The sequence below is a fragment of the Silene latifolia genome, chromosome 3, assembly GCF_048544455.1.
Source record: "Silene latifolia isolate original U9 population chromosome 3, ASM4854445v1, whole genome shotgun sequence".
In the NCBI taxonomy this organism is placed as follows: Eukaryota; Viridiplantae; Streptophyta; class Magnoliopsida; order Caryophyllales; family Caryophyllaceae; genus Silene; species Silene latifolia.
The window spans coordinates 131,776,868-131,802,315 of NC_133528.1; the positions used below are offsets into that span (position 1 = coordinate 131,776,868).

General features: G+C 40.6%; 2 protein-coding genes and 1 non-coding gene across 3 annotated transcripts; 1 reads left to right on the forward strand and 2 right to left on the reverse strand.

Moving 5' to 3' along the window:
• Nucleotides 1–1,922: 1,922 nt before the first annotated feature.
• On the reverse strand, nucleotides 1,923–12,191 carry LOC141649710 (putative late blight resistance protein homolog R1B-16). Its single transcript, XM_074458392.1, has 4 exons — nucleotides 11,918–12,191; nucleotides 2,381–3,105; nucleotides 2,111–2,277; nucleotides 1,923–2,016 (listed from the first exon to the last, which is right to left on the reverse strand). Exons 1-4 carry the CDS (start codon nucleotides 12,189–12,191, stop codon nucleotides 1,923–1,925), a joined length of 1,260 nt encoding a protein of 419 aa, XP_074314493.1.
• Nucleotides 12,192–12,209: 18 nt separating this feature from the next.
• LOC141649711 (uncharacterized) lies at nucleotides 12,210–13,157 on the reverse strand. Its single transcript, XM_074458393.1, has one exon. The coding sequence runs from the start codon at nucleotides 13,155–13,157 to the stop codon at nucleotides 12,210–12,212; it is 948 nt and encodes a 315-aa protein (XP_074314494.1).
• An 823-nt stretch (nucleotides 13,158–13,980) lies between these two features.
• On the forward strand, nucleotides 13,981–14,087 carry LOC141650056 (small nucleolar RNA R71). The gene has a single exon (XR_012546119.1). It is a non-coding gene; the product is annotated as a small nucleolar RNA R71 (small nucleolar RNA).
• Nucleotides 14,088–25,448: the final 11,361 nt, after the last annotated feature.

Here is a 25,448-nt window from a genome sequence, read left to right on the forward strand (position 1 = left end):
TGTATCTAGTTTCTTAAATATGTGTATTTAACAAGGTAAAAGAGTGTATCTAGCAAGGTAAAATGGTCAATTGGGTCGGGTCTAGATCGGTCCATCTTAGGCATGTTATACATTTCATTTCGGGTTAATTTCGGATGTGCTTTTGTCGGCACATTTTTTGAGTTCAAAGTATTTTTGGCTGGGTTAGAAGTACAACAGGAAAATAATGCAGAAGTTTGACTGATAAATTGGCAAGTAATATTTGAGCATGGGCGAGGAAATCACCTTCTTAGCTTTGAAGGAAGATATGTAGTGTGGATTTGAAGAAAGATGGATTGCATAAATAGAAAATGGCAGGAGACCTATGTGAGTTATTCCCTTGCGGCTGCCTACTGGTTGTAAGCAGCGCATTGGAGATCGGCATAAGGTGTAAGATGGACAAGGCATAAATTTATCGCAACAACAGATTGTTTTATTAATTCTCGACAAACGGCTTCGACACCCCTCATTTTACCAAAAAACCTACTTTTGAAGAAATAATCATATTAATTTAACTGCCAATACAAAGCCATAAACAATTGCATCCGCAATACGCTCAGGACAAGCATCTACCCACACACGAGTAGTGCAATCAGGGGATGGGCTAACCGATGTGCAGCTACGATGCTACGTTGCCACTACGATTAACAAAATTAAAACTTGAACAATCAAACACTTCAGCTAACATAACGATCTCGCAAACTACATTTCCGAAATAGTTGGCTGGTACGTCATGGTTTATTGGTTTTGTAAGGTAGTGACAAGTTGTACCAAATCCGACCCCAAGATTGCAGCTCGAATACCCATCTGAATCGCCATTCTTACTCCAAACACTGCTGCATTTGCCTTCGCAATAACAAGCGCCCATCCATACTTCAGTTGTTGCACTCTAGCACGTCTAACGTTCCCCATATGATCACGAATAACAGCCATATGTTCCCTTTGCTAAATTTGGTTGACTCCCATGACAGATGTACTCCCTCCCATCCAGACAAAAACCGAACAAATAGCAAAGCTTTACCCTAGTAAACCATGCTCAAGAGTGGCTTTGTACTGAAAAGGTATCTCCATCCAGGCAGAAAGAGGGAACTCCGTCTGCTTTCTTTAGATATCAGCCTTCTTTGACATTAATTCAGTGAAATTCACAAACTAGCCACGGAAAATAGTTCAGATTAGTACTGCATATGAGATAAATAAAAGCATAATCATTTGATCAGTTAATTACCTGAAAGTTATCGAAAGCACTAGAAGGAAAATTATCATCGAACTCTTTCATCATATCCCATGAGCCATCTCCTACACCAACCATCACTATAGACAGGGATATCCACTGCAATTTAACACGACGAACATACAGTTCAGGAACGTAAAATATGACAATACACCACAATCTCTGTAGTATGTCAGTGAACGTGTGTGCGAAAGGGAGAGATTGAGCATAAAATTTATCTGTAGGGGAGGGTGTTTACCTTACTTGAACAATTGCCTCGACCGAATTCTGTTCTTGAGGACTGAGGTGGCCCGGGATGGTGTTGACACCCCTTGTGACCTGATGTGATACATGAGGACTTATTAATGCAAATGGCATGCTCCGAATTTCTCCCAAACATGAATTTAGGCCTATCAGGAGATTCTGGACACACTACTATGAAACGGTCTAGATACACATGTTAGTATCTCAGATACACATATCAATACTCCCGGATATACAAATCGATTTGTGTATCTAGAGTGTTGGTATATGTATCTGGGAGTATTGACATGTGTATCAAGACAAAGTAAGTCATTTCTCAGAACTACGAAAAGAAAGGGTTGATTCAACACAAAATGACAGGGTATTGATTCATTTCTCAGAACTGCATGCGACATTACACTCGGAATGTATCAGGGTATTGATGCGTGGTTCAGGACCATGGAGGATATTTTACATCAACAAGCTTGTGTAAGCAAATGCAAATGCGCCGTGGCCAATTGGGAAAGGCTTTCAGAGTATCTATTCTGCAAAATAGAGACAGACAAGAAGGACTTAGACAGTAACCACTGACCCAACACAAAATGACCCAGACAATAGTATGAAGTTGATTGATTATACCTGGTGAGCAGAAATTGCTCCTCATGCCCTTTCCATATGCAGAAATCTCGCAGAAGATCATGGACCCGACATGTCCGAACCTGACCATCTGATCCTCTTTTGACAACTATTAGCAAGCTTCGACTAATTAGGTCCATCAGGCAACTCTCCGCGGCCTCCTCCACACTCTGATTTTCACCATCAGTTTCTTCTATCAGTCTTTCTGCAACCCACAGCGTACTTCACCAACTTGGACTTTCGAATTTCACCACCACGTATGGGTGCGGATACCAGTGCTCCACAGTAGAGAAAACACTGTTTCAGATGAATGGGTAGATGTTTATAGCTTAATTCTAGTTTATCTAAAATATCATCTTGATTTTTAACAAAGGAATCTAGATTTTTAGAAACTTTCTCCCACTCTTGTTCTTTTTGTTCTATATTCTTAAGAACTCCTGCTATCAGAACCAGTGACAGTGGAAGTCCTCCACATTTGTCGGTAATTTTCATTCCAATGTCGCGTAAATGCTCAGGGAAGCTCTTTCCACCAAATACACGCTTCTCCAATAAAATCCGGCCTTTCTCCGGGGAAATGAGATTAAGGCCAATACAAGAGTCATCAGAAGTAGCAGCATGCAAACCAACCACCTTAGACCGGCTTGTTAGCAAGATTTTATTCCGATTGTTGCCTAGCGGAAAACACATTCTCAGCTGATTCCATACTTGAATATCCCAAACATCATCTAAGACAATTAGATAATCCTTCTTTTTCATTAAAACTTGATATAGCTTTAGTGCTAAATCTTCTTCACTGAGATCTTCCGTATCTTCCCTAGGTCCTTCAATATCATTTATAATTTGTTGAATCAACCCTTTATTTTCGTAGTTTTGAGAAACATAACACCAAGCACTGCAATGAAAGGAGCGAGCAACTATTTTGTACACTTTCATGGCTAGAGTTGTCTTGCCTGAACCAGGCATCCCGACTATTGAAATGACTTGAACCAACTGTGAGCCTGTTGTAAATCACAATAATAGTCTAAATTTCTAGACTAAGCAAATGGCATGCTCCGAATTTCTCCCAAACATGAATTTAGGCCTATCAGGAGATTCTGGACACACTACTATGAAACGATCTAGATACACATGTTAGTATCTCAGATACACATATCAATACTCCCGGATATACAAATCGATTTGTGTATCTAGAGTGTTGGTATATGTATCTGGGAGTATTGACATGTGTATCAAGACAAAGTAAGAAATGAAGCTGAGCGCGACGCTGAAGAAGCAGAACATCCCGAGTGCCATTGCTGGGGTTTTCGGGTAATAGAAATACCCATCCTCTGTTGAATACACAACCTGGTCTGCTTGCAGTACACCGTCACCATTGCAAACAAACAAATTAATGTGAATAAGTTCAAACACCCACAAATTAATGTGAATAGGATCATTAAGTTTGATTATCCGAAGCCCCAAGGCCATTGTTTTTTTCATAAACCATGTCGTCGTGATAATATGATCACAACCACCTTCAGATCGTACCAGCTCTAACCGACAGTGCCGTATCACTGGCGACACTGCACCGCACCTTGTCTCCGCCACAAACCAGACCTCCGACAAACATCATACCAACTGACCACCTGCAACTCCATTTTTGTTTAATCTCGCACCATCAAACCACCATAGCTCGGTCGAACGCGCCTCAACAACTAACATAAATCTTATTTTTTTTAAAACAAACTGAGCGATTTAAATCATAGATCTAAAAAATCAAAAAATATTTTAGAAAACTAATTACACTGAAGACATTTTTGGAAGATTTCGAATAAAATTGAGTAAATAATGATTGAAAATGCACCTAATTGTGGTGGTGGTGGTGGTGGTGCAGCAAGAAGGGTGGCGACGATGCGCCGAGGAAAAGGGCTGCAGGAAGGAAGATGATCGCAAGAAAGAAGAGAAAGAGAATGGAGATGATCGCTGGCGAGGTCGTCGGAGGAAGCATGGCGGTCATCTCTGGCGGCGTCAGGTGGTGGCCGTTGGCGTTGGTTGGTAGTTGATTGAGGTGAGAGAGGATAAGGAAGGTTGGGTTTCGGCTTTCGCATAAGCAGCAAATGTGTTGTTTGTTGGTTATTTTGGGTTAGTTACCTAAATTAGACAGTTCGTACGGTTCGCACCGAACTTTAGGTTCGCACAGATCCTATTTCTATATATATATATATATATATATATATATATATATATATATATATATATATATATATATATATATATATATATATATATATATATATATATATATAAATACATAAATTAAAAAAATTACATTAATAAAAATGCAATTCTTATATTTTCATAGAGAGTCTTATTCTCTTCTATGATATCCGTCCTCTCCTCCTTAGCTATTTGGAGGTTCCGTTCAGCAATTGCTATATCGTCATATAGCCGCAATCGTTTTCGCTCTGTCAAGCCATCTTTTTGGCGTCCTTGAGACGGATCGAGCTTCCACAAGGTAGCTCAAACTGTCCTCAATGTGGAGCAACGGCGGATGAAACTGTTGTTGTTCTCGATCATAGTAAGAGTCTTAAGGATGATATCATTCATTTTGTTGATGAAGTTTGGAGTTTGTTTGAAAGATTAATTAGGGTTTATTTGGAGTTTGTTTTAGCAGTTAGGGTTTGGAGATATATAGTGAGATAATGGAATGTTAGTTGAGATACTGCATGTATTTATACTAAGTAATGTGTGGTTTGAGTTGTTTTTTAATTAATATATATGTTAGGAAGTTGTGCCATAATCATCATCATATCTCTCTTTACTGCTTCAAATATTATTATAACCCTTCTCATTCCATATTGTCCATTCATATGCACAGGGATGGCAGTAATAATGTATGCATCAGAATTATAACGGGCCGTAATTATGCATGCATCTAGTAATATTTAATTTAATTTTTATTTTTATTTTTTAAAAACAAACAACAACGGTTATTGAGAAACAACCCGTTGTCTTTAGTTATAACAACGGTTTTGTATATTATAACCCGTTGTTATAACTTTCCCCCCAAAATTGAGTCACACTTTCCACAACGGGTGTTTATACTTAAAACCGTTGTTAATAGTTTTAACAACGGGTTCCTTAAGAAAACCAGCCGTTGTTAAAACCTTTTACAACGGACGCTTTAACAACGTCCGCTTTCTTATATAACAACGGTTTTTAACCGTTGTTATAGCCTGTATCTGTAGTAGTGAATAAATACTCGATCGAGTAAACACTAAATAGACACTGTTCGATCGACTTGAATAAGTACTCGATCGACCTATTATTTGATCTAAAACCACTCGATCGACCAATAAAGTACTCGATCGAGTGATATCTAACTTCAGCAGCTCAAAATCTCGTTAGTTTCAGCTTCAACTTGTCTTTTAGCTCCCGAAACGGCTTCACGCATTCCAAGACAACTACATTTCCGCTCAAAATTCACTCTTCCTCCAAATGCATGCAAAACGGACGGTAAAAGGCTTGATTTCACTACTTTCTGGTCCATTCCTGCAAATAGAACAAAACAAACCAAAGTAGCATATTCGGGGTATTTCGTAGCATAAAACTACGATAATAGCATATAAATACGTGCATAAAAAGACCGAAAAGGACTATATAAAATGCACGTATCATAATAATTATGTGATTATGTGATAGGAGGAGGATTCGTAGAGGAGAGGTATTGATACAGCTGTTGAGATCGTCTGCTTGTGTTGCATTTCAGGTAGGGTTTCCCTACTCAGTATTAGTCACATAATGTGGTTTGTGTTGATTGTGATTTTTGTAAAGTATCATATTTATATTGTGACGGTTGTTGGATTTGGTTGTTGTTGATTGTTGTGATTGTATCTGTCTGTGTTCTTCGGGGTGCGTCCCTGGCTGAGTGGAGTCACTTGCGGGAGTGGCTTCACGCCCATTATTCGCCTTCTGTGGAACCCGCCACAGAAGGGATGTGCACATTAATGGATTTGGGTTTATCGCTCGACGGAGATGAGCGGGGCTTAAGTGGGAACGACTGTGATGGTTATCAAATTATACCTCACAAGTGCACGATCGTCGTTGTACACTATTGAGGGTCGATCCCACGAGGAGTTAGGAAGATTACCAATCGTTTTAGTCTCTTGTTTAGCTAAGTCGATAATAAATGAGAAGGTTTTTATTCTAACAACTAGACTAAACAAAATGAAATGCAATTAAACAAAAGATAGAAAATTGAGCAAGAAAAGATTAAGTGTAAGTCAAATGATTAAAAGGCCTAGAACTCGGTTATCCCACAACAATTCGTAATTCCACATCATGATTCTCTAGGCTAATTATTCGGGTAGACAAGCAAGGAGGAGATGACTCTAATTCGCCTAAAACCCCCCTCTCGGGTTCGAAATAGGACATTAGAACTACCCACCAACCCCCCTCTCGGGTTCGAAGGTCAGAATCCCAAACCTAATACCCGGCTACCCTAAGAACGTGCACATTTCCAAGGAGGTCAAGAATTTGGTCAAGGTCATTAAGTACTCATCGTAATCCGGGTCATCCCACTCCTCCTCTCGGAGGGCGATTTCAAACGCTAGTCTAGAGGTACCCTCCCTTGGTTCTCCCTTTCGGTCTCAACCTAGGTTAGCTATAGGATCGAATCCCGGGTATCCAATTTACAACCTAACCAACTCTCGTTGGTGGACAAGGGTCACAAATCGACACTACCCAAAATCAACCCTTAAACCATATCATTCCTCTAAACTACCCTCACCAAATTCCCCGGCTAATTAGCCTTAATGGGATTCAATTAGTGAAGTTACTCATGTCGGGTCAAACCGAGTCCTAGTGGAAGACCGCTTGCTAATCATTTCTACTAAGACAAGATAATTAGTAAAGATGGATTCTTTAATCGTGAACATGGTGTGAAAATGGATTCTACAATTAATCATGTAATAACCCAACAAATCTAAGAGGTAATGCTAATTTAACTAAGAAGAGCAAGGATTAAGACAAAAAGACTCAAACTTTAACACAATCACCCAAACGTTCAACCTTTAGAAGAGAAACAATAATGGTGAACATGAATAAGATGAACAAGATAGAGACAATAACAATCAAACAACAAAAGAGAGGAATTCAAGCATAAACAATTAACAAAACTTGAATGAAAGTAAATGTAAACAAATGAAATTAAGGGAGAGAATTATACCAACAACATGGAAACTTTAAATTGATGGAAGAACTTGGATAAACAAGAGAACAATTGTATTAATTTTTAAGTAAAGATTACAACTTGGGTAAGAGGAAAATTGAGAGAGGAAAATAAATTTAGGGTTCTACAAAATATTTTTTGGGAGGAAAATAATCTAACTAGTCTAATTGGTAGTCTAATTCTAAGGTAAGTCAGTAGTGTCTAATGTGTAATGTGGTCTTTCTTTTTATACTAATCTAATAATAATAATAATAATAATAATAATAATAATAATAATAATAATAATAATAATAATAATAATAATAATAATAATAATAATAATAATAATAATAATAATAATAATAATAATAATAATAATAATAATAATAATAATAATAATAATAATAATAATAATAATAATAATAATAATAATAATAATAATAATAATAATAATAATAATAATAATATAATAATAATATAATATAATAATAATAATAATAATAATAATAATTGATAATAATAATAATCATAATACTAATGATAACCAAAACATTCCCCCTTCCCCCAATCAGCGACACATCCTCCACAATTGGACAAAAAAGAAATGAAAAGAAGGAAACACGCAAAGAGGGGTTGGGAGCCGGCCCACCGGCCACCGGTCAAGTGACCGTCTGGGAATCCCCTGGAAATTTCAAGTTAATTTAATGGTTCTCCCAGCCGGTGGGGGTGTCGGCGATCGGTGACCCGGCTGGGGATGAAATTTGGATGCAATTGTGTTGCGAGCCGGTTGGCCGGCCACCGGTGACAATGCCGGCTGGGAGTTCTCTGGAAAATGGAGTCAATTCTTTGCGTATTCCCAGCCGGTTGGGTAGGCGGCAGTCGGTGACCCGACTCAGAGAACGATTGTTTCTATTCCAATTAACTCGGTTTCGATCCCGAGTTCATGCTTGATGATGGCGGCTGCTGCTCGTGTGGCAGATGAATGGAGAATGTCGAAGGTTGAAATTGGTGGTTGATGGTAGAATTGGATATGGTGGACAAAAATGGTGATGGAGTGTTGATGTTGTTGCGGGTGGTCCTAAGTCGGAGAGAGAAAGAAAGAAGGGAGTTTTGGTCAACATAATTACCCAAGTTCAATGGTTGACTTTGAAACTCACTTGGTTTATTTGTTGGTAAATCGGCTATCAAAATCCCCGTCTTGCTTTGCTTCATTCGATACGATTCCGCTCTTTGACCCGTCTCAATTCCATCTCGTTTTACTTACTCGAATCTCCTCTTTATTATTTCGCCTTACCTACAAATTATTATAATAAAGTAATATTAATAATAATATTAAATAAATATCCGACTAATTAATAAATATGACTACGATGACTAATTGTTATAAATTACTAATTTAAATGAGCTATAAACAATGAAACGTACAAAATTGAGTTACAAATAAGATATAAGTGCGAGTAAAATGACGCTAAATTATTACTTATCAAATCTCCCCACACTTAAACCTTACTCGTCGTCGAGTAAGCTCATTTAAACTGAATCGAGACCCTTAATATAAAAGACTAGCTAAATTAATAATATCCGATGAGAGGCAATTAACGGGCCTTCTCCGTCCCTTCAACTAACACCAAAACACAATGAGGTATGCATTTCGATGCAAGGCAAGTGGGGGCTTGCGGAAAATTTTGACACATCCTATCATGAAGCACGAAACAAACAATGGATGCATCTACAAAAAGTCAAACCGCTTTCCTCATCTAAGCGGTCGTTTTGTTTTCAAAAACCGAACAAAGAGAGTCATTAGTGGAGGATGTCGTCTTCGGGTCTTACCAAGGTGTCGATGCTCTAATTCTAACTCAAGTAACCAACATTGACAACACGGGGTGCCTAAGAAATAAATTCTATGCGGGAAAGGGGAAGTACATCGCTATACTCCCAAGAATGACATGACACACGCAAGATTCGACTCCATATCAAACCTTCGACCAAAAGAAGACCAAAGACCGACTCTCACGGATTTCACTAGTCACTCAAATGAAAGAACAGGGTGAATTTTGTGATAAAATGTAGCCAAAATCACTCTCCTAACTCGAATTGCGAAGCATGCCCGCAATCTAATATGGTACTCCATCCAATATCCGCAAGAGAAATGTCAAATGATGCGCATACAAGAGACAATCGGGTTGTAATGGGGCTTGGGTTAGGTGAAAAGGGATCGGTGCAAACACCATTTTATGACATGTGAGGCTATCGGATTGAGTAGTCGACACATCTATCGATTCACTAAACTTACCCAATGCAAATGAATTCCTCCACAAAATATGGCAAGATTGCCATCTCCAAAAATCATTCAATACTTCTTCAAAACAAACTCAATTTGCAAATTACCAACCCTTTATTAAACACAAAAATATACATTCTTTTCTTTTTTTTTCCTTTTTCATTTCCTTTTTCTCTTTTTCTATTTGATTTTCTCCTTCATTTTTTTTCTCTTTCTTTTTCATTAACTCGTGACCCTCCTAATAATGCAAAAATTGGCCAACAATCAAGCTTCATTTCACTTTTGTGATATTTCGGACCGTTCACCTCAATAAAAATCAAATTTCCTACCAAATTATACTCCTCAAAACAACTACAAAGACGAACTACTCAAAAAAGGTGAGATGTTTATGGAATGTAGTTATTTTATTTGCAAATGAAATAACAAGACTTAGGCACAAATTGGGTAAACAAAAGGGAAAGATGATCATATGGGTGAAAAATAAGCTTATTTGGCTAAGAGAGGCTACTTTATTTGAACAAAATTGTCTCAACATGCACCTCGATACTTCTACGGTAAGGAATGAGCACCATACTTATGCGTTTTGACATGACATACCACGTAAGGAGAATTACTCTCATGACCTAGATTGGACCGGTTTGATGGGCCGGCCATATGGAGGCTCTATCCTCACATTTTAGTAGCTATGTCAAGCCTAGGTCAACTCTCGGGCCTAATACGGTCTCATAAGGTGGTCGCAACCTGGTTGTTAAGCTAGACTTCCGGGTTTTTGCAAGCAAAAACCCTAACATGTGTCATCAAGAGGTACGAGCTATCAAAAAGGAAATGACACGGGCAAAACAAGTTATCATCATTGGCAACATATGCCGTTCACTTTTAAACTCGCTATGCAAATTTTTACAAACAAAATGCAACGTGTATGGATGCAAACTACGCATATGAACAAGTTACTTGAATGCAAGAGTGAACACATATATACATGTCTAATCTAAATGCATATAATATCTAGTCCTAACAACACACCAACAACACACACATATCCAAAACGGTTCCCAAAGGGAACATCCACATCAAATATCCCGTCCTCCTCCATGCTTATATATACAAAAAGAAAAGGAAGGATAAAGGAGAAAAGATTGGAAGAATTTTACCACGCATCTTCTCCGATGATTCATGTGTTGCCTATCAAAATAGTTAGGACAAATGCAATATATATAATATAAACAATGCAATATTTTTGAAATTTTCGAATTTTTTCAATTTTTAGGCATTTTTGTATTTTTCTCAGATTAACAAGCAAATATATACAAATATAAACAATATGCACAAAGTGGATATTTCCCTCCCCACACTTGAAATTTACATTGTCCTCAATGGAACAAAGTATAGGGAGAGAATAGGAAAAATAAATAACATATTTTTGTTGGTTTTTGAATTTTCCAAAACGTAAGAACGTGTTTTTGATTTTTTTGAATATTTGAAAATAAATAACATGTTTTTGGTATTTTTAAATGATGGAATTTCCTCCCCACACTTATTTATTTACATATTTCCAATGGAAATAAATGTGTGGAGGAAATTTCGAAATAAAATACATGTTTTTGAAGATTTTTTTTATTTTTCAAATTTTTAGTGGTTTTTGGTTAATGAATGTAATGCATGAACTATTTTATATGCAAGATTGAAAGGACAATGCAAACTACACTACATGAATGCAAAGAGAGCTAATTTAGAATAGCTCCTATTCAGTTAAGTAAACTAAATGCAAATGCAAGCAAAACATAAATAAATAAAGCAAAGGAAGAGAATACTAACAATATGGTGGTTCTTAAGGGACTCCACCAAACCTCTCATCCAAAATTTTGTTTCTTGAATTTCCAAGTAGCGTGATCCATGTCACTCAAGGCACGAAGTAACCGGTCAAAAGCTTTAACAAAAGCCTCGAACAAGCACAAGTAACACCATTTCATAGCATACCACAACCAACTTCTTTTCCAACACTTCTTGTCATGGTTCCTCTTACTCTCCTTGGCTCCCTTTCTTGGGTCCTTTTGATAGTTAGAACCCTTAAACTTGGAATGGTAGCTAGGTGGTAAGAGGAACGGAATCTCATAAGTTTTACTTGTTGGACAACTCTCTTCTTGGTCACCAAGGTAAGGAAATTGGTAGGGAATAGTAGGTGGAGGAGTCAACTTCTCAACATTGAGGTTCATGATGGTGTCATTTTTATCCCAATTTTCTTGACTCTCCTTTTGACCCGAACTATTTCCATTGAGAGCCGCCTCCAAGACATCAATTAGAGCTTCCTAATCACTTGAAGATTTGTCCGACCAAGGTGCACCTTCAAAAGAGCTTAGAACAAATGAATCCGGAGAGCTCAAGAATGATTCAATCTCATCATTAATTTGGTCTTCAAATTCATTTTCTCTTGAGTCATCTTCACCCAAATGTCCTTTAACATCAACTCTCAATACAAGATCACCTTCATTTCCCTCCTTGTTTGTTGGACAAACTTCCAATGGATCCAAATGTGAAGGCTCAAGATTATGCTCATTCAAACAATCCTCCAACACATCCACTCTACAACAAGAGTCAATCATAGAAGGAGATTTCATGGAATTTTCCAACAAGAATTATATCTTGTCATCACCAACTTGAAGAGATAGTTTGCCATTTTTCACATCAATCAAGACACCCCCCGTTGCAAGGCAAGGGCGTCCTAGGATGATTGGAATTTTAGAATCCTGGGGAATATCCATCACATAGAAGTCGCAAGGTATCACAAGCTTTCCCACTTTGAGTGGTACATCTTCCACAAGGCCAATTGGATATCTCACCGATCTATCCGCAAGTTGCAAAGATACTCTTGTAGGTGAAAGTTCAAAACCCTTCAATTTCTTGAAGATATTGAGAGGCATGAGGCTAATGCTTGCCCCCAAGTTACACAAGGCTCTCTCAATATGAACGGTCCCAATTGTGCATGGTATGGAAAAACTACCCGGATCTTCAAGCTTTGGTGGCATCTTGTGCAATAGGATAGCACTACATTCTTGTGATAAATTGACCATGGTACTTGGACCCAATGAATTTTTGTTGGAAATCAACTCCTTCAAGAATTTTCCATATGCGAGTATCTCCTTGATGGCATCAATAAAAGGCATGGTGATGTTCACACCTTTCATCATGTGCATGAATTTCCCATACTTTTGCTTAAGCTTTGCTCTTGCCAAACTTTGAGGTAAAGGGATTGGTGGCACATATGGTCTCACAACATGTTGCTTGGGTTCCTCAACAACCTTGGTGGGTTCATCAACTATCATGGGAGTCTCCACAACAACCTCTACAAGATCATCTTCAACCACTTTTGGTGGTTCAACCACAACTTCCGGTTTGCGACTCTTTTTCCTGTTTATGAACACTCGGTCTTCCAACTCCCTACCACTCCTCAAATGTATAGCATTAATGGTCTTTGGGTTTTTCTCGGTTTTACCCGGAAACTTTCCATTTGAGGCTTGAAATTGACTTATTTGAGAAGCCAATTGAGAGATTTGATTATCCGTCACTCTTTGGGAGGCTTGCATTTGAGTCCTTAGTTGGTTAATAGAGGATGTTGTCTCCTCTTGTTTTTGGTTGGAATGAGTGATGAATTAGGTTTGAGTGTTGACGAGTTGGTTTTGAGAATTCATCAATTGCTCCATCATGAGCTTCATGTTTGATTTGGGTTGGGTGGATTGTGGAAAGGGTTGAGAATTTTGTTAAAATGGTTGGGAATTTTGTTGAAATGGTGGGTTGATTGGTTGATTGAGTGGTTTGAATTGTGGTCTTGATTGGAAGGTGGGATTTTGCTTTTGGGCTTGGAAATTTGGTGTAAATTGTTGTTTTTGTTGGAAAGTGGGGTTTTGGACATTTTGTGAGCCATGGGAAAAATTTTGGGGGGCTCTCACTCCGGGATGGTATTGATTGTTGTTGAATGCTTGCTTTGCCGGACTTGATTCCCACACTCCATTCACTTGCTCCATACAATTACCCTCTCCCATCATCAAAGGACACTCATTTGGTGGATGTCCTTGATCTCCACAAATCTCACAACAATACACTTGAGACCTACTTGATGAAGAGTTTCTTGAGGTGTTACTAGAGTTCAACAAAGCAATTTATTGCTTGAGTTCTTCTATCAACCCTTTAACCTCAACATTATTGGCCGACTCAACGGTTGTCTTTCCTTTCCTCTTGTGCCTATCATTATTCCAATGAAAAGTTCGGGAAGCCATTTCCTCAATAAGCTCCTTGGCCGTCTTGTGATCAATTTTATCTAATGCCCCCTTTCCCGAGCCGGAATCTAGGTTCATTTTTATTTCATTGCTCAACCCCTCATAAAAGTTGTTGATCAACTCATCATCTCCAATCCCGTGATGAGGACACAACCTTTGGAGTCCCTTATACCTTTCCCATGCCTCGTAAAGGGTCTCATCATCTTGTTGAGTGAAGCCTTGAAGCTCACTCTTGATCCTTGCGGTTCTTTGTGGTGGGAAGTACTTGCTTAAGAAGGCCTTAGAGACATCATCCCAAGTCCTAAGAGAATCGGGTTCACAACTCTTCAACCATTCCTTAACACTCCCTCTCAAGGAATAAGGAAAGAGCCTAAGGCGGATTGCATCCTCCGACACTCCATTTGCCTTAAACATGTCACAACTATCCAATAAATCATTAAGGTGTTCACTGGGGTTTTCGGTGGCTCCCCCTCCGAATTGGTTTCCTTGGACTAGTTGCAACAAAGTAGCCTTCACATCAAAGTTATTTGCTTGTATAGGTGGCTTGACAATACTAGGATTCACCACCTTCTTCGGAGCCAACTTGTCTCTCATGGGAACCGCGACCATTGTTGCTTCTTCGGGAATTCCAAATGGAATCTCAAAGAACTCAAGATTACCCGGTTCTTTTAAAGCACCTTCCACTACTCAAGAAAGGGATTAGTAACAAATAAAGACCTAGTCTAAACTAGAATAAAACGATTAATATCTAGCCTTTGCTCCCCGGCAACGGCGCCAAAAACTTGATGGTTATCAAATTATACCTCGCAAGTGCACGATCGTCGTTGTACACTATTGAGGGTCGATCCCACGAGGAGCTAGGAAGATTACCAATCGTTTTAGTCTCTTGTTTAGCTAAGTCGATAATAAATGAGAAGGGTTTTATTCTAACAACTAGACTAAACAAAATGAAATGCAATTAAACAAAAGAAAGAAAATTGAGCAAGAAAAGATTAAGTGTAAATCAAATGATTAAAAGGCCTAGAACTCGGTTCTCCCACAACAATTCGTAATTCCACATCACGATTCTCTAGGCTAATTATTCGGGTAGACAAGCAAGGAGGAGATGACTCTAATTCGCCTAAAACCCCCCTCTCGGGTTCGAAATAAGACACTAGAACTACCCACCAACCCCCCTCTCGGGTTCGAAGGTCGGAATCCCTAACCTAATACCCGGCTACCCTAAGAACGTGCACATTTACAAGGAGGTCAAGAATTTGGTCAAGGTCATTAAGTACTCATCGTAATCAGGGTCATCCCACTCCTCCTCTCAGAGGTCGATTTCAAACGCTAGTCTAGAGGTACCCTCCCTTGGTTCTCCCTTTAGGTCTCAACTTAGGTTAGCTATAGGGTCAAATCCCGGGTATCCAATTTACAACCTAACCAACTCTCGTTGGTGGACAAGGGTCACAAATCGACACTACCCAAAATCAACCCTTAAACCATATCATTCCTCTAAACTACTGTAACACCCCCTCATACCAAGGTGCCTTACCAGGACCACCCTATCATGAAAGTGTGTTACCATCTCGGTTGCCCGAGGTTAGTACATATCAAAAGCGTCTGTACTGAGCACATTTATTAAGATACCATAAAGAGTTAAAGTTTACATCAAACCAAAATCCAAAACTGATTCAACAAAACAACTCCAATGTCTGACAACTAATGAAATCAAAACTAAGACTCGGATGGTGATGCTATGACTGGTGATGACAACGCTCCCATGACTGTCCCAAGCTCACCACTAGCAATACCTGTCAAGCCTGCTCACCATCCCCGAATGGATCACCGCATATTCCACAAACAACAACGGGGTCAGTATTACTCAATCAATATAAGACAAACAAACGAGGTAACCAGCTGATCACCCTCCAACCCCAGTCTCCCGATCTCACACAGTAACCGACTACACACCAAAGTGTGTAGCCCTGCCAGATTACCCATCGCAACAGGTAATCCTCGCCGTCAGTGGGTGACCGCAGCCGATCCCACCTAGTCCAGCTCATCAACGAGCGACTAACAATCCCTATCCCTTAATGTGAACATCCCCTTCCGTGTCGGGTTCCACGGAGGGCGAACTAGGGTGTGAAGCCATTCCCGCAAGTGACTCTACCACAATCACACACACAACATCACAGCTGTCACAACACCGCAACCGTCACAACACAACCACATCAACACCGTCACCACAACACCCAACCTCCGATGATCAGCAGATAACAATCATACACAGTACAATCACAATCTTAAATCAATTAACAGTAAACTGAGTAGGGAAACCCTACCTTAGCAATCAACAATAGAACGGAAACCGAACAATCAGAAAGGCTCCTCTACGAAGTCTTCTCCTATACAATAACCACATAACACAATTACACATTGCACAATCCCCCGTATTTCCCAATTCCGTAAATACAATAACCCCAAAAGAATACAAATGACATGGAAATAAAACTTACCAACAGTAGAAAAAGAGATTATACGCAAGGACCACGACGATTGCACACACAACGAGATTAGGGGATGATTAGGGAGTGATTAGGGTAATCGTAAAATGATGAGGGTTGAAAATGATGTTTAGAAACTGACGCGGAATATAAAATAACCCTAAACATTCCCTAATCAAACCGGTAAAATAACACTCGCCAGACCGGATACTCGGTCGAGTAAAGCTATACTCGGTCGAGTAAAGCTATACTCGGTTGAGTATCCTCTACTCGGTCGAGTATTCTCCATACTCGGCAGAACCAAAACAGACTCCACAATTAACACTACTCGGCCGAGTAGGCTCTACTCGGTCGAGTATACAGCTTAATAAAATCCGTAGTATTACAGTCTTTTCCCCTTCAAAAGAACTTCGTCCCGAAGTTCACACTCCAACCTAAAATGAGACACCACAAACACAAAAGGCACACTACAAAACACAAAAAGACTTTCTACAAAACATTTGTCAACCCAAAAAAACTACACAAAACACCACCAACCTGACTTAAAATAAGGTAAAACACAACCGCGACCATCTCCTACCCCCTTAAAAAGACAACGGTTACGTCCCCGTAACCAAACATACCTGATCAAAAAGGTGAGGAAAACGTTCTCGCATGGCTTCCTCGGGTTCCCATGTGGCTTACTCCACATTGTGATTAGACCAAAGAACCTTGAGTAAGACCGTCTCACCATTCCTTGTCTTACGAACCTTGCAATCAAGGATCTCTTTAGGGACTTCGGCGTAGGACAAGGATTCATCAAGCTCGATGTTCTCCATCTCAAGTATATGCGACGGATCACTCACATACTTCCGAAGCTGAGAAACATGGAAAACATTGTGGACTCTATCCAAAGCTGGTGGCAAAGCTAATCTGTCGGCTATTTCGCCTATACGGTCCAAAATCTCATAAGGACCTATAAACTTCTGACTTAGCTTACCTTTCTTCCCAAACCTCATCACAGCTCGCATAGGTGACACTTTCAAAAGGACCTTGTCACCTACTGCGAACTCAATGTCCCTACGGTGTAAATCGGTATAACTCTTCTGACGATCTTGGGTTGCTCTCATCTTTTGCCGAATTAACTGAACTTGCTCAACCATATCTTGTACCAGCTGTGGCCCTAAAACCACTGTTTCAGAACTGTCATCCCAACAAACTGGACTTCGGCATTTCCGGCCATACAACGCCTCAAAAGGTGTCATCCCGATACTCGTATGATAACTGTTGTTGTATGAAAACTCGATCAGATCAAGCCTGTCTTCCCAGCTGCCCCCAAACTCCATGACACATGCCCTCAACATGTCCTCTAAGGTCTTGATGGTTCGTTCTGTCTGACCATCGGTTGCCGGATGAAAAGCTGTACTCATCTTCAAGGTTGTACCCATCAACTCCTGCAGCTCTTGCCAAAACTTGGATATGAACCTCGCATCACGATCGGAAACGATATCCTTGGGTATACCATGTAACCGTACCACATGCCTACTGTAACCCAGTGCCAGCTGCATCTTAGACCAAGTATCTTTCATAGGAACAAAGTGAGCTGACTTGGTTAACTGATCAACAATCACCCAGATCATGTTATTACCTTGTTGTGACCTAGGCAACCCCACAATGAAGTTCATAGAGATTGACTCCCTTCCACTCAGGTACTTCCAAAGACTGTATCTTACCTTGTGGTCTCCTTTGTTCACCCTTGACCCTCTGACAGGTCAAACATCTGGCCACAAACTCAGCTACATCTTTCTTCATGTTTGGCCACCAAAAAGTCTTCTTAAGATCTTTGTAAAGCTTGTCACCACCCGGGTGAACTGAATAAGGAGTGCAATGAGCCTCTGTCAAGATCACTTTTCTCAACTCTGCATCCTCAGGAACACACCATCTCCCATCAAAACGGACACTCCCATCTGTATGGATAGAAAACCTGGAAACCGTTCCACTCTCTACTCTTGAGTTCCATTCCTGAATCTTAGGATCAAGCTCCTGTTTACTCTTGATGTTCTCATATAACTCTGGCTTGATCGTCAAATCCCCGATGGCATCTCCCTTCCTTAACATAAAGATCCCCATCCTAGACACCTCATCCCTCAGCTTCGGCAAGGATATGGCCGTATATAGCGAATGAACGCTCTTCCTACTCAAAGCATCTGCAACAACATTAGCCTTACCCTCGTGATAGATGATCTCCATATCATAATCTCCGATCAGCTCCATCCACCGTCTCTGTCGCATGTTAAGCTCCTTCTGAGTGTAGATATATTTTAGGCTCTTATGATCAGAAAACACCTTAAAAGTTGCTCCATAAAGGTAGTGCCTCCAAATCTTAAGAGCGAAAACAACTGCACCCAGCTCCAGATCATGAGTAGGGTAGTTCTCCTCATATGGCTTCAGCTGTCTCGAAGCATAAGCTATGACTTTCCCTGCCTGCATCAAAACACAACCAAGACCATTCTTTGAAGCATCGGTATATACCTCAAAGTTCTCACATTCCTCTGGCAAAGCTAGGATAGGAGCTGTGGTCAAACGTTCCTTTAAGGTCTGAAACGCTGTCTCACAACTCTTATCCCAAATAAATCTGGTCTCTTTCCTCATCAAAGATGTCATAGGCCGTGTTATGGTAGAGAAATCTTTCACAAATCTCCTGTAGTAGCCAGCAAGGCCTAAGAAACTCCGAATCTCAGCAACATTCTTCGGTGATTCCCACTTGGTTACAGCCTCAATCTTACTAGGATCCACATATACCTCCTTCTTAGATATCACATGACCCAGAAAAGCCACCTCCTCCAACCAGAACTCGCACTTAGATAGCTTGGCATAAAGTTGATTCTCTCTCAGAGTCTGCAAGACTATCCTCAAGTGCTCCTCATGTTCTTCCTTAGTCTTATAATATACTAAGATGTCGTCGATGAAAACAACCACAAACCTATCTAAGAACGGTGTAAAGATCCGGTTCATCAAATCCATGAAAGTTGTTGGTGCATTGGTCAACCCAAAAGGCATCACCACGTACTCATAATGACCATATCGAGATTGGAACGCTGTCTTAGGAATATCCTCATCCGCTATCCTCAGCTGGTGATAGCCTGACCTCAGATCAATCTTTGAAAACACACCAGCTCCACTTAGCTGATCAAACAGGTCATTAATCCTAGGCAACGGATACTTGTTCTTCACTGTGACACGATTGAGCTCTCTGTAATCAATGCACAGTCTCATACTCCCATCTTTCTTCTTTACAAAAAGAACTGGGGCTCCCCACGGTGACACACTAGGCCTGATATAACCCTTGCTTAGCAACTCATGTATCTTCTTTTTTAACTCTGCTTAACTCTTTAGGTGCCATACGGTAAGGTGCCTTGGATATCGGACCTGTTCCCGGTTTAAGCTCCACGCTGAAATCAACATCCCTCTTGGGAGGCAAACTCGGTATCTCCTCAGGAAAGACATCATCAAACTCTCCCACCACAGGTATCTCAGCAGCTATCTGCGGCTCTACTCGGCGATCTCTCACATGACAGAGAATCAAGGGGCACTTCTTCCTCAAACATGACTTTAAAGTCATCACAGCTATGAACTTACACTTAGGTTTTACCACAAACCCCCGATAGGACACTCTAACACCCTTAGGACCTTTTAAGGACACTCTCTTTTGCCCACAATCTATCTTGGCATCATACTTACCCAGCCAATCCATCCCGACAATCACCTCAAACCCATTCATAGGGAACTCTAGCAGGTCTACCGGTAAATCTACCCCTCCAACCACCATAGACACTCCCTTATACAACTTGAGACACGACACAGACTCCCCCGAAGGTATGAACACATCATCTTTTACATCCTCGAACTTCCCCAAACCCATGGACAAGGCATGACTCTTAGACACAAAAGAATGCGTAGCCCCCGAATCAAACAAAACAAAGGATGGTACATTATGAACAAGAAAGGTACCGGTAACTACATGAGCATCATCCTGTGCTTCCTGCTTGTCCATCATGAAAAGCTTCCCCTTTGTTTTTCGTCCTCCCCCCGAACCGAAGCATTGAGGTACTTGGCTTGGCTTTGAATCTTGGGTGATGCTGTTGTTCTGACGCTGATATGATCCACCACCACTGCGGTTATAACTGCCCTGGTTGCCCTGTCCACCTCTGTTGCCCCATGAACCTCCCAGTCGGTTAGTAGCAAAACTCTGAGTTGGTCCCTGCGAGAAATTCCCCTGCCGAGCTCCTTAACCAGTGCCGGGCCTGTAACTCGTGCATTCCCGTCTCCTGTGGCCTACACCACCACAGTTGAAGCATGTAAGGTTAGAGTTGTCACTCACACTCCGACCTCCATTCTATCCCCAGCCACGAGATCCCCGCGAGAAACCAGCTCCGCCAGAAAAAGCCTTTGCATGGTTGAAGTTCCCTTTCTTGTTGCCCGACTGGCTGTTGCTTCCACTGTCAGCCTTACTCTTTTCAGCAGCAGTCCTCTCATCGATCTCTCTAGAGAGATCTACCATTCTCTCAGCTTGGCCCGCTCTTAGGTACACTTCCTTAAGGTCAGTAGCAACCCCAGCCGGAATACGACTCACGATCTTGGCAGATAAACCCCTCTCAAAACGGAGAGCCAAACCCCTCTATCCTAGCTGCATATCCTCAACATAACGAGATAGCTCTAGGAACCGATGATAGTAGTCAGTGACTGTCATCTCCTCAGACATGGTGAAGGAATCAAACTCAGATCTCATCTTGTGTCGAATATGCTCCGGCACAAACTGCTCTCTCATAGCGCTCTTCAACCCAGACCGGGGAATAGCTCCCATACCCTCAGCCTGGTAATAAGTTCTAGCATCTTCCTTGACGTTTTGCCACCAAACAGCAGCTTCACCTCTCAGGTAGTATACTACCTGCTCAACGATCATGTCTTCGGGGCACTTAACCATTTCCATGAGAGCTTCAATCTCACGGTGCCACTTCTCGAGTAGCTTTGGTTCTCCCAACCCTTCATATGTGGGAGGGTTGATGCGAGCAATGATGATGCTGAGCTGAGTAGCATCCATCAGCTTCTCATTCCCCTTTCCCACATTTCTAAGAGCTTCAAGGAGAGCCTCTTGTTGCTCAATCATGCGAGCAACCTCATAAAGAGTCATCTCAGAAGCTTGGATCTGTGCGGGGGTCCTTTTGGGCGGCATTTTGAGCTGATAAGAAACAAGGAAACGTAAGCACAAAAGCCTACGGCTCAAAATGTAACAATCTTCCGCCAAAGGAACACTCGGCCGAGTATACGGCAATACTCGGTCGAGTAACGACTACTCGGTCGAGTATCCCAGATACTCGGTCGAGTAATCGACTCCAGTAGCTAACGTCAAAAACCTAAAAAGCATACTCGGTCGAGTACAAACAATACTCGGCCGAGTAGTCACTGCTCGGTCGAGTACACCCCACTTACTCGGTCGAGTAAACACGTACAGTAGCCAAGACTACTCACTGCTAATCAACACTCGGTCGAGTGCTTGGTTACTCGGCCGAGTACTCCCTACTCGGTCGAGTACCTGCCTTGCTCGGCCGAGCCATACTAAAGACGGGTTAAACAGTATAAAGTCCCCTATCATGCTTTCTACTCCCTCATCAAACATATAACATCAAGAACTTAAATGCCACGTTATAAACACAAAACCATACCACTCATTCACAGGCTAATCCAATACACCAAAAGTTCACATACCCGTCCCATCTACTACTTTTCCAATCATCAAACTGACGAATTCCACATATAAATTTCCAACCATCACTTATTATCAACAAGAATCTTCACATACATGCCCATACAAGACACAACTCTCATCACACTTCCCCATGTGACCGGCTCGAGTTAATGAGGGCCAAATTGTGGTCTCCCGAGTCTTTGCGGTAGCTCCAAACAACTCTCCCCGGGTTCATTTTATTTAGACTCCCTAAGTTCATTAGATTCATTTGTTTAGGTGCCGGAATATTCGGCTCTGATACCACTTTGTAACACCCCCTCATACCAAGGTGCCTTACCAGGACCACCCTACCATGAAAGTGTGTTACCATCTCCGTTGCCCAAGGTTAGTACATATCAAAAGCGTCTGAACTGAGCACATTTATTAAGATACCATAAAGAGTTAAAGTTTACATCAAACCAAAATCCAAAACTGATTCAACAAAACAACTCCAATGTCTGACAACTAATGAAATCAAAACTAAGACTCGGATGGTGATGCTATGACTGGTGATGACAACGCTCCCATGACTGCCCCAAGCTCACCACTAGCAATACCTGTCAAGCCTGCTCACCATCCCCGAATGGATCACCGCAGATTCCACAAACAACAACGGGTCAGTATTACTCAATCAATATAAGACAAACAAACGAGGTAACCAGCTGATCACCCTCCAACCCCAGTCTCCCGATCTCACACAGTAACCGACTACACACCGAAGTGTGTAGCCCTGCCAGATTACCCATCGCAACAGGTAATCCTCGCCGTCAGTGGGTGACCGCAGCCAATCCCACCTAGTCCAGCTCATCAACGAGCGACTAACAATCCCTGTCTCTTAATGTGCACATCCTCTTCCGTGACGGGTTCCACGGAGGGCGAACTAGGGTGTGAAGCCACTCCCGCAAGTGACTCTACCACAATCACACACACAGCATCACAGCTGTCACAACACCGCAACCGTCACAACACAACCACATCAACATCGTCACCACAACACCCAACCTCCGATGATCAGCAGATAACAATCATACACAGTACAATCACAATCTTAAATCAATTAACAGTAAACTGAGTAGGGAAACCCTACCTTAGCAATCAACAATAGAACGGAAACCAAACAATCAGAAAAGGCTCCTCTACGAAGTCTTCTCCTATACAATAACCACATAACACAATTACACATTGCACAATCCCCCGTATTTCCCAATTCCATAAATACAATAACCCCAAAAGAATACAAATGACATGGAAATGAAACTTACCAACAGTAGAAAAAGAGATTATACGCAAGGACTACGACGATTGCACACACAACGAGATTAGGGGATGATTAGGGAGTGATTAGGGAGTGATTAGGGTAATCGTAAAATGATGAGGGCTGAAAATGATGTTTAGAAACTGACGCGGAATATAAAATAATCCTAAACATTCCCTAATCAAACCGGTAAAATAACACTCGCCAGACCGGATACTCGGTCGAGTAAGGCTATACTCGGCCGAGTATCCTCTACTCGGTCGAGTATTCTCCATACTCGGCCGAGTATTCCTCGGCATAACCAAAACAGACTCCACAATTAACACTACTCGGCCGAGTAGGCTCTACTCGGTCGAGTATACAGCTTAATAAAATCCGTAGTATTACAACTAACCTCACCAAATTCCCCGGCTAATTAGCCTTAATGGGATTTAATTAGTGAAGTTACTCATGTCGGGTCAAACCGAGTCCTAGTGGAAGACTACTCGCTAATCATTTCTACTAAGACAGGATAATTAGTAAAGATGGATTCTTTAATTATGAACATGGTGTGAAAATGGATTCTACAATTAATCATGTAATAACCCAACAAATCTAAGAGGTAATGCTAATTTAACTAAGAAGAGCAAGGATTAAGACAAAAAGACTCAAACTTTAACACAATCACCCAAACGTTCAACCTTTAGATGAGAAACAATAATGGTGAACATGAATAAGATGAACAAGATAGAGACAATAACAATCTAACAACAAAAGAGAGGAATTCAAGCATAAACAATTAACAAAACTTGAAAGAAAGTAAAGGTAAACAAATGAAATTAAGGGAGAGAATTATACCAACAACATGGAAACTTTAAATTGATGGAAGAACTTGGATAAACAAGAGAACAATTGTATTAATTTTTGAGTAAAGATTACAACTTGAGTAAGAGGAAAATTGAGAGAAGAAAATAAATTTAAGGTTCTACAAAATATTTTTTGGGAGGAAAATAATCTAACTAGTCTAATTGGTAGTCTAATTTTAAGGTAAGTCAGTAGTGTCTAATGTGTAATGTGGTCTTTCTTTTTATACTAATCTAATAATAATAATAATAATAATATAATAATAATAATAATAATAATAATAATAATAATAATAATAATTGATAATCATAATAATAATAATAATAATAATAATAATAATAATAATAATAATAATAATAATAATAATAATAATAATAATACTAATGATAACCAAAACATTCTCCCTTCCCCCAATCAGCGACACATCCTCCACAATTGGACAAAAAGGAAATGAAAAGAAGGAAACACGCAAAGAGGGGTTGGGAGCCGGCCCACCGGCCACCGGTCAAGTGACCGTCTGGGAATCCCCTGGAAATTTCAAGTGAATTTAATGGTTCTCCCAGCCAGTGGGGGTGTCGGCGGTCGGTGACCCGGCTGGGGATGAAATTTGGATGCAATTGTGTTGCGAGCCGGTTGGCCGGCCACCGGTGACAACGCCGGCTGGGAGTTCTCTAGAAAATGGAGTTAATTCTTTGTGTATTCCTAGCCGGTTGGGTAGGCGGCAGCCGGTGACCCGACTCAGAGAACGATTGCTTCTATTCCAATTAACTCGGTTTCGATCCCGGGTTCATGCTTGATGATGGCGGCTGCTGCTCGTGTGGCGGATGAATGGAGGATGTCGAAGGTTGAAATTGGTGGTTGATGGTGGAATTGAATATGGTGGACAAAAATGGTGATGGAGTGTTGATGTTGTTGCAGGTCGGGGTCTGGGAGTCCAGAGAGAAAGAAAGAAGGGAGTTTTGGTCAACATAATTACCCAAGGTCAATGGTTGACTTTGAAACTCACTTGGTTTATTTGTTGGTAAATCGGCTATCAAAATCCCCGTCTTGCTTTGCTTCATTCGATACGATTCCGCTCTTTAACCCGTCTCAATTCCATCTCGTTTTACTTACTCGAATCTCCTCTTTATTATTTCGCCTTACCTACAAATTATTATAATAAAGTAATATTAATAAAATATTAAATAAATAGCCGACTAATTAATAAATATGACTACGATGACTAATTGTTATAAATTACTAATTTAAATGAG